General features: G+C 39.8%; 1 protein-coding gene across 1 annotated transcript; it reads right to left on the bottom strand.

Annotated features, from left to right (window-relative positions):
* Positions 1-607: 607 nt before the first annotated feature.
* rfc3 (replication factor C (activator 1) 3) lies at positions 608-9,261 on the bottom strand. The gene is made up of 9 exons (XM_007891270.2): positions 9,051-9,261; positions 7,456-7,593; positions 6,014-6,081; positions 4,769-4,866; positions 3,873-4,054; positions 2,226-2,362; positions 1,760-1,858; positions 1,440-1,509; positions 608-1,053 (listed from the first exon to the last, which is right to left on the bottom strand). Exons 1-9 carry the CDS (start codon positions 9,135-9,137, stop codon positions 862-864), a joined length of 1,071 nt encoding a protein of 356 aa, XP_007889461.1. The 5' UTR covers positions 9,138-9,261; the 3' UTR covers positions 608-861.
* Positions 9,262-10,497: the final 1,236 nt, after the last annotated feature.

Here is a 10,497-nt window from a genome sequence, read left to right as displayed (position 1 = left end):
ACCAATTGCAATCTCCCTTGAAAGCAAAGGAGACATTTCAACTGGCATCTAACAAATACGTCCCAAGAGCTTTAAATGTCCTATGAAGACCTTTTTCATGGTCATCCAGCCTGATTTGGCAATCTCACTCTGGAGAATGAGATATATCTCTGTGTATGGGGCTGGCTGACCATTAGCTAGCTGTAGGAGCCTTGTTAATTTTACAGCATTAGCAGGCAGGCCATTTGGGGAAAGAGGTCATCATTGCTGAAATCCCTCCCTATAGTGTTGACAACTTGACAGGTTCAGCAAGAACACAAGTGATTTGAATGACCAAACGACAAGTATGATTTTGCGAGGCTCCCGTTGCAAACGAACACCTTTCACTTCCGTTTATGCCAAAAATAAACCCTACAGAATTTGGTTATGCATTCTAACAAAATGCATATTTTTTCCAAAATTCCATTACTTGGAAATTATTTTCTTTGTAGGCTTTTTTTGTACTCCATAAGGTATCCAAAATCATACTTAACCTTAGCCAAAGCTTGTAATGAAATTATTTCTACAATTTTATAGCAATTGATTTCCTCCCTCTATTAGTGGGCAAAAAGAATCCATAATTTCACAATTAAACTCTAATTATGAAATATAATAGATCACATTTAATGGGTGGTTGCAGGCATTAGGAAAATAGAGAAAGCAAACTTACAAGGACAGATTACATTTATTAATACAGTTGCTAAAGTATAGTATAATGAGATTTGGTTGTTGTTTTAAAAAGAAAGAATCCTCATCTACACCACATAAGTTTCAATTTCAATAACATTCATATCCTCAGCAAAATGAAATAGTCTGAAGACGCTTCTGAATATAAAAAATTCATCAAAACATCATAGCTTCCAATCCCACTTCCATGAATTGCTTGTAAATGGCCATAAACTTGGCTACAAATGCTTCCAAGTGATAAATGGCCTTGCTGCCCAACTGCAGCCGATGCTCATAATAGGCTGCCATTTGTGAAACTTCGCCTTTGAGTTGCCCATCACAGTTGTTTAACAACTCTGACAGAAGACCCTAGAAAGAAAATTGAAACAAATTAATGTGAAATTCCACAATTAAGTGCAGTTTCTGTGAGCAGTTCACGTAAGTTGTCAGATAAGGTAATGGCCAGATAAAAGTTGTTTATCAATTAAGCAGTGAAATAGTGAAAAACATAATTAATGTTTTAATGCAAAACGCTGCATCCAATTAAAGAACTCCATTATAACGACACCTCCTCATGAACCCCTATGGATTTGTGGCTGGATTCTGGGTGTGGATTGGTCAACCCCCCACACCAAAAATGGCCGACCTCTGGGTTACTGGTCATTGCAGACATAATTTGGAGGATAACTTTAAAATCACCTTTCAATAAGGTGCAGTGAATGAACAAAGGAGTTATACGTTATCCTTCAACATACCTTCATTATTATCTCAGGAGGGATACAGTGAGTCAGAAGCTCATACAACCGTGCACGCACCTCCAATAATCTAAAGATAATGAAGAAATATCAGAAAACTCGCACAGAAAATACCACTGATCCATCAATAAATCTTTTAGGCCTTCTAGATTTAATCTTGAAAGAAACCTTGTGTGTTTAATAGGTGATTTACATATTCAATAAAGATCTGATAAAATAGTTATTACAAGCCATTATTGACAGACGTACAAGCAATGGAGAACATATCTCCCTCTACTTTTGGTAGTAAATCAAGAAGATTGAACTGTCAGAAATATTACCTTTGTGGCGTTTGCTGGTTGACAATAGCATTAGCGGTCTCTCTGAGGTATACCTCCCAGTCTGTCTCAGGAATGTCTTGATCAACTGAAAATGGATACCTGAAGAACACAAATTTATTTAAGGTTCCAAAAAAAGATATTCTAGCCAGGGGGGATAGAAGGGGGAGTTGAGTGACCAGCAGCTGGGTGGAGAGGGGGTCGAGGCAGCAGTGGTGAACTTCATGCGGGTGATTGTGGTTGAGAGAGAGAAGGGAGAAATGGGAGCAAAGGAGTGTAAGGAGTGGGAGGACCTCTTTGCACTTGGTGTGTGATGTGAGGATAGAGGGGGCTTGAGAGGGTGCACGGAGGAGATGATGGACGGTAGAAAACAGCGTATTTGGATTGTTGTTTGCCTCCAGGATGACTTTGGAGTAAAAGTCAGTTTTGTCCTGTGAAAGGAAGGGGTGGTAGGTGCAGAGGTACTTACTGTTGAACCCTGCAGGCTTCACACATAAGTAATGCCTTTCTAAGATTTCGATTGGATTGCTCAGCTATTTTCCTAGCCAGTTCTTGAGGAAGTATTAGACATTCTTTCTTGCACACTCCACTTAAGACGTGACAGATCTGAAAGCAAAGCAGTTCAATTTACCATTTGTGCAAACTGGACTAAATTTAACATTGACAATTCAACCAGAGTGATCACACCTCTATTATCAGCTGGGAAAAAACTGAATAAGGATACATTTTCTAAACATGGAAGTTGATTCTGATGACTGTGCTAAAAAGCAAAAACTGGTTAATAATAATCATTGCATTTGGTATAGTGCCTTTCACTCCTATATGACATCCCAAAATGCTTCACAGTATTACTGGAGTGGAGTGACTGTGTAGTGGTAGATGAATGTGACAACCCAATTGCGCACTGCAATGTCTCACAAAACAAATAACCAATTTTATTTGGGGGATTGCTACCCAGGACACCGGGAGAAATTCCCTTCTCATTTCAAATAACATCAAATGAAAGGCAGGCAGGACCTCAGTTCCACATCTCATCCGAAGGATGGCACTTCCAAAACTGCAACACATCCCAAGTACTGCAATGTAGTGTCAGCTTAGACTGTGTGAGTTCAAGTCTCAATGTGAGTTTGAACCTACAAGCGTCTGACTCAAAATGCTACCCACTGAGCCAGACTAATACCCAATTGAACCGACTTCAAAACTAAAAAAATGTTAGAAAGACTTTGTAATAAGAAATTAAATTAATTACCATATAATCAACCACAGAATAACCTAATTGGACAAAATAAGCTGTAACTAAATGACTAATGACAAGAGAAAGAAACCCAGGAAGATAAGACAAAACAAATTAGACCTTTTGTGCTACGAGACTGGGGGTGGTGGTGAGGGATGACACGTGTGCTTTTAAGGCTCCTGACTGGTAGCAAATTCAGAAAAAAGAATAGCATCCCACTTGACAGTTTAGCATCAGAATAGCATCCCACTTGATGGTGAGTTTATTATTTTAAAGCAGAAAATTCATGAACGGAGAGGAATGAGTTTTGACTTGATCACTTCTTTTTACTCTTTGCTAAATATTGGTGAAAAGCAAGTGAAACATCACAGTGCTATAGAACCAAACATTCCCATGAAATTCTTTAAGGACTCCCAGGTCACTAGTCATATGGATTTCTTTAAATTAGACCATAATCATTTACACCCTATTCAAGCCAAGTAAAATTATTTGCAGTTTAATTCAGTGTTCTATTTTCCCACTTAGACATACTTCTAAATAATAATAATCCTTGCATTTGATATAGTGCCTTATCACGTCGTTGAGACATCTCAAAGCGCTTCACAGGATACACTGTAAAATGTAGTGATTGTGTTTTGTGAATGAAACTGTTGCAATTCAGGTACAGTTGCTTAAGTATGCCATTCCACAACGATGTTCACCCTCAAAATGCAGTCACACATTAACATTGCAATACTCAGTTCTGCATTCTTGAAAACCTTTGCACTCTGACAATCATATCAACACTTACTGCAAATTTCAATGTTTTTTTTAAATTGGCTTTAGCAAAATAAACACTAACTATTGCAGGGCTCAGAAATTCATGTAGATAATTGAACCTACTTCCTCAATACTGGGTGCAGGCACTCGCACTGCAAGACATCGACTGCGAATAGGAGAAATTACTTTTGATGTGGAATTACAGCAAAGAATTAATCTACACGTGGACATGTACTTTTCCATAGTTCTCCTCAGGGCATGTTGGGCATCCTTTGTTAGTCTGTCGACCTCAGTCAGCACCACAACTGTCAGAAATAAAGATTAAAAGAATTTTTGTGGATTCCTGCAAATACTTTACAAACACAGCACACACGCAATTTCATTCTGTGGATGTAATAATTACAACAACAACTTGCATTTATATAGCTCCCTTCATGTAGGAGCTCAGACAGCAAATGCGTAATTATAAGTCACTATTTCATTCTCTTCAAGGTATAACAAAGCCAACTTTAAAAGAGCTAGCTCCTTCTGTGGTTTAATAATAATAATCCTTGCATTTGATATATCGCCTTATTATGTGGCACTCGATCGAACACAGCAGTGTCCCACTAACACTCGTAGATTGAGTGACCCATGCGATCTGCCTATTGACTAACAACCGGATTCGTACTTACTGCTGGATAAACAGAGGCATGTGGAGTAAGGAAACTTGCCTAAGGCTTTGTCCTTAATTATTTAAAGCTACTTAAAGTGAAATAACTTTGAAGCTAACCTCTCTTGCCACAACACATAAACTGCATGATAACCAGGCAGTTGTTTCTTACTTTTCCACATTATTTACAACATACATTCATTGCGATCAATTCCCAGAGGTTAGGTCAACCATAAAAAATATTTTAATCTAGATGAATTAAGAGTCCGCTTCCCAGTATATTAAAATACAATAATTTCTACATGACAAGGTTTAAAAAAAATCAAACAGCATAAATCATATTTTATATCTCTCCAGCACATCTTACCTTTGAAGTCTCGTTGTGTACTTGTTTCAAGCTGTTGAGACTGAGCTACTGTCTTAATCAGTTCTTGAATAACCACTCGGTCATTGTTTCCAGCATCACTGCAACAGAAAACACAGTTCTAAAATTGGGATTTTCTTTTTTAGGTTGGAGGTTACAGAAAGCTGGGAGGAAAATTAGAACAAATGAGCTATTGGACTGAAATATATACATACAATTCCTTCTTAATGCCATTTACGTATTAAATTGTTTAAAACTTTAAAAATCATTTAAACAGACTAATAATAGTAATGCGATAGTTAAATACATTACAATACAATATATATTTATATTGTCACATTCACATCGTGTGGACACCTCAAAATTTGACAGACGAGATAGGATTCAATCCTTCTTTATCATCAGTGCTGTGCAGACATAGATGACAATGACATTGTTGTGCAGCGACTTAAGCTTTCAAACTTGCAATACTTGAGATTATTGTTGCACTCTATGCAAATAACGGACCAGAATTCTCGGCAAATTGTATTCGGCTTAGTGGTTAGCAGCAATTATGCAATTGGCCATACAAAATCATGCAGGTGACCACGTCTGGCCACGTTTGAGAAACACTGGTAACACTGGTTTTATTTGTTTGGTAATATTCACGTAAGCTACAGCCTAGAGATAATTATAACAATGCTATACCCTGGAAAAAGAAACATGGCTTCTGAGAGCTACTAAACTTTGTAAAATTGTACAACTATACCAATAGACATATCACAGACTTCTTATAGCTTAATGTTTGTTCCAACAACCCTGATTTACCAGAAATGGTTAAATGTGTAATTATACCTTGCATATGAATGTGCTATACCAAGTCAAATACTTGGAAATGTTTGATTCACTTCACCAATTTTCTAGAATCACAAGTATAAAATGCATTGTACTTCTGTATATTTAGCCTCATAAATCCAAATGTAGTACATTTAGAAGATAAAGATCTCTATTTTCTCTAAGAAATGTCAAGATATAAGTGAAAGGAGCTGTGGCAGACTAAATTCCCAGTTTTCATGATTTGAGATGCAAGTGCAGAAAGACATCCCAAAGTACAAATTAGGTAGTTTTACCTATTAAGGAAAGAGTACAGGGACTGAAAATGCATTACTGATGTAATACTAATCAATCTCTGCCAAAGAGCCTTAGCCTGACGAACTCATAGATTTAAGATCAACAATAAATAAAATCTTTTGTTCTAAGCCAACTTACCTTGCATTAACTTCAAGATGATAGTTGCTCGCTATTGTGCTTATTTCTAATTTCTTTTTGGATGGAGTCTGCAAAAATGTACAACTAAATTCAATAAAGATTTAAAACACTTAAAAGGATTAATGTCAATTTGATTTTCTAAATTTCCAAATACAAGCATGTATCTAATCATCTTACAAAGTTGCATTCATTTCACTGATCAGTATTTAACCTTTTAAATTCACAACTAAAATTATCCAAAGGTATCCCAAATCCTCTGTGCTTTGCATATGAATTACAAAGAAATATTAAAAATGCATTCTTAAACTCGGTTCCAAAAATGTTTACAAAATTAATCATTTATCTAATTATTTATCATCATACATAAATAAAATGTTTGGTTTTGAAGTAAAACATTTAACCATGTGTATTATTCATTATGACAATAGATGATTGAAAGTTACACAACTCAATTACTTCTAAATAAAATGGTCATTCACCACCAAGTCCATTCTTTTTATAAGCCAAGTACAATTTGCCCAATTAGAAACTCTATCCAACTTAATCTTCATAGGGCTGGTTTCTTTCTACATGTTATATTTTTATCTCACTTTATAATCCAAATTATTAATTCCTGGCTGTTTTTTCAAAAAAATCTGAAGCAGTTAGAAAAAATGAGAGTTGGTTCCTGCAGTGTGAAGGTGCTTGCAAGAACCGAAGTTAGCTTCAGGCTTGTTGTCAAGAAGCCAAGATTCATCAGAGCTTGATGCTGGACATACGAGTCCTGGAATAGAGGGTAAAGGTGGGGAGGTAGAAATGGACATATTCTACCTGCATGTGGAACCTATAAAATGCCATCAAAAGCACTATTAAGCATTGAGATGCTTAGGATACTGACCAGAACTCTGGAGTACACCAGTGGTGACCATGAGAGCAAAGGAAGAAAAGCCAGTGATGGAAGAGCATCACATGTACTGGGATAAATAGAAGTGTGGTCATGAAAGTGTGGCAGCACAGAGATGGACCAAAGACAATGCAAGACAATAGATGTCAACAGTGTCAAAGATTGCAGAGAGGAGGGACAGCAAGGCCACCCAGGATTGGGATTGTGATTTTACTCTCCCTAAAGTGAAAATTGAAAATATGCCCACGTGTATGTAAAACATACATATTTTAAAATGCTACTCCTATTTCCACCCCTAATGAAGACAAAAATCTTATTTAGAATCTACTTTACTTTCATAATAAAGATCATAATGTAATTGTTATACATTAATTATATATTAAACTATCAAAACCCCTCATACTTTTAAAGATCTCTATTAGATGACCCCTCAATTAATACACAGTGAGGTCACTTTACAGTATATTCTGTGAAACACTTTGAGACGTCTTAAAGACATATTGGAGTTATATCATTCAAATATTATTATGTTATTAATGTGCTCTTATCAGTTCCTTACTGTAATGCTCTGATGTTCAATCCTTAGCTTCTCTATTCCTGCACCATAAAGCTCCCGAAGTAAGCACATTATCCTGGTCTTCTTTCCTGACCCTGATGGTCCATAAACCAGTAAATGAGGGAAATCACCACATTGTACCTAGAAGAAAAAAAGCAAGATTATAAAAATGGTACTTTCTAGCTACCTGTACCATAATACAAATAAGTACAATTTTGCTAGTACATAAGCAAATGGGAGGTTAGGAGAATTCTTTTCATGCAGAGTAGATATGATACGGAATGCTCTGCCAGGAGTGGTAGTTGAGGCAGAATACATATTGGCCGTCAAGAAAGAACTAGACAAATATCTGAAAAAGAGTTACCTACAACAGGATGGGGAAGGGCACTTAAATGGGACATAAATAATTGCTCGAGGGAATCAGCACAGACATGAGGAGCCAAATGGTCTTCTTCTGTGCTGTAAATTTCTATGGTTCTTTGTGAGAAGCGTTGTGTGCAAATTGGCTGCCATGTTATTTATTGATTATTATTTATTGACATCAGCCTGACTCAGTTAGTAGCACTCTCATCTCGGAGTCAGGAGTCTGTGGCTCACAACCTAGTGCAGTGATACTTCAGTGCAGTGCTGGGAACGTGCAGCATTGTTGGGAGGTGCCGTCCTTTGAATGATGTTAAATCGAGACGGCGTCTGCCTGTTGCGGTGGACGTTAAAAGATCCTGCGGCGCTATTCGAAAAGAGAAGCAGTTTCTCTTGGTGTCACGGATAGCAGATCCCCTGAAGTTTGTCATTCATTCACTTCACAGCTGTTTTGCGGGATATTGCTGTGCACAAATTTTTTACTGCGTAAACCCTCAAAACAGTCGCCACACTTCATGGTATACCCTGTGGAGCGCTTTGAAACAGGTTCCAAGAAAGAAAATGTAAGGATTGTTATTATAGTATAACAACAGTAGTTATAGTTATAATAATACAGTGCTATAGTACAGCACCTTTTCCTGCTTTATTAACGAACAATAATAATCCTTACATTTTATATAGCGCCTGATCACGTCATCGAGACGTCTGAACGCGCTTCACGGGATATATTGTGAAGCGAAATGACTGTGTGTCTCGTGGGCTGTTATTACAGCGTTTCACCCACAAAATATACAGTCACTACGCTTTACGGCGTATTCCGTGAGGCGCTTTTGAGGCGTCCCGAAAACATGACACGGCTATATATCAAATGCAAGGAGGATGATGCTGATTATAGTATATTATAACATCGGATACTTATATCTTTGTGTTTCAGATGCTGATGGGCTTTGAGTCGTGGTGGGAGGGAGGGAGGGAGGGAAGGGGTGAGGAGGAGGAGGAGGAGAGGGGGTGAGGGGGGGGGGGAGAGAGCTGCTGAGTTACAGCCACTCAACGGAAAGTGAAGCGAATGCTTCGGCTTTTAACGTTTTTTGAGGTGTTTGACGGGAAAATCCTAAATGAGACACACAAGAGGCGGGCGGCGGGCGGGCGGCGGGCCTTCAGCCGCTGTCAGGGCAGTGGTTTACCCGCTCACATCAAAGCACGAGCGGCCGCGGGGGCCGCGGCTCACACTGGCTCACCAGGTTGCGCAGTTGGCCGGCCTGGTCCTTGTGGTAGTCGAGTTTGCCCAGAGCCGTCGGCCGGTACTTGTCCACCCAGAGACTCATTATCCGCCTCCTTCAGCTTCAGCCGTCACCACCACCACCAACCGCCCGCCCGCCCGAGCTCGCGCCGCCCGCCCGAGCTCGCGCCGCCCCAACCGCCCACCGCCCGGCTCCCGCGCGCCACTTTCGCCGCGACGTCAGCGCGCCGTTTCCGTGGACGTGAACGCACGCGGCGCCACCATCGTCGTACGTCGATCAGGCCGCCCCCTCCCCGCGCTTGGGCGGGTTTCACGCCCAATTGGGCGGGTTTTTGCTGCATTGTGTGTGGGGTTTGGGCGGGTGCCTGGTTTGTAGTGACTAAATTATTATTACTATTATTTTTTGGCCCACAAAATATACAGTCAATTCACTTTTCAGTACAGTCTGTGAAGCGCTTTGAGACGTCTGGAAGACGTGATACGGCGGTGTATCAAATGCGAGGATTATTATTATTATTATTGTTATTATTGTATTATTGTATTTCAGTCGCTGGTCAGCGACTGCTCATACGAAACACAGTGATAACAGGACTTTGTGAACGCCCTGTACACGTGAAGGAGACGGGAATGGAAGGGTACTGGTGGACACTCCTAGATTCACGGAAAGTAAAGCTCGGAAACGGGCCACTTGGCCCAATCAGGACAGATGGTGCTTACAGTTATACTCCACACCAGCACCATCCCAGACCCCATCACTGATTCCGTTTCCCAGCCTTTATTCCGAATGTCCGTCAAACTTTAGTTTTTATTTAGTGTACGCGTGCGTGGTGGCTGCCCCCAGCAGCTGACTGCGCAGAGAATTCTATTCTCCGACCCGCTCTGTGTGAAAAAGTTCCTCCTTATCTCTGTTCCGGACTTCCCAAATCTGAAGTTAAATCTGCCCCACAGACACAGACCGGTTGGGACCAATGTCTGCTTCCACGTTGTACAGTCAACAACGACGACAACAACAACTTGGATTTATATAGCGCCCTCCACGCCGGACGTGTTACTGTAAAGTGCAGTGACTATGTGTTTTCTGGGCGAATGCAGCTGCCAATGTGTTGCGTGCAGTTGGCTGATATTAAGTGCAAATATCGATTCAGGGTCAGTGTTTGTCTTAAAATGTAATTTCTTGAACTGGACTCTGACAAATAGGAAGGACAGGCAACCTGTCCCACACCTCAGGTGAGGTGAGTCAGTGGATTTCCCTTATGCTGAGGGAAGGACTTCACATGTTCGCCTTCTCTAGGCAGTCCAGCTGAAATCAGTGGGTTCATCGTGCATAGAATCATAGAATCGTACAGCACAAAAAGAGGCCCATCGAGTTTGAATAGAGCAATTAATGTCAATCCCACGCCCCAGCCTTTTTCCCATAACCCTGCAAACCCATCCTCTTCAAATAC

The sequence above is a fragment of the Callorhinchus milii genome, unplaced genomic scaffold, assembly GCF_018977255.1.
Source record: "Callorhinchus milii isolate IMCB2004 unplaced genomic scaffold, IMCB_Cmil_1.0 Scaffold4, whole genome shotgun sequence".
Lineage (NCBI taxonomy): Eukaryota > Metazoa > Chordata > Chondrichthyes > Chimaeriformes > Callorhinchidae > Callorhinchus > Callorhinchus milii.
Note: the sequence above shows the minus strand (reverse complement) of the source record. Positions and strands in the feature narration are given on the sequence as shown.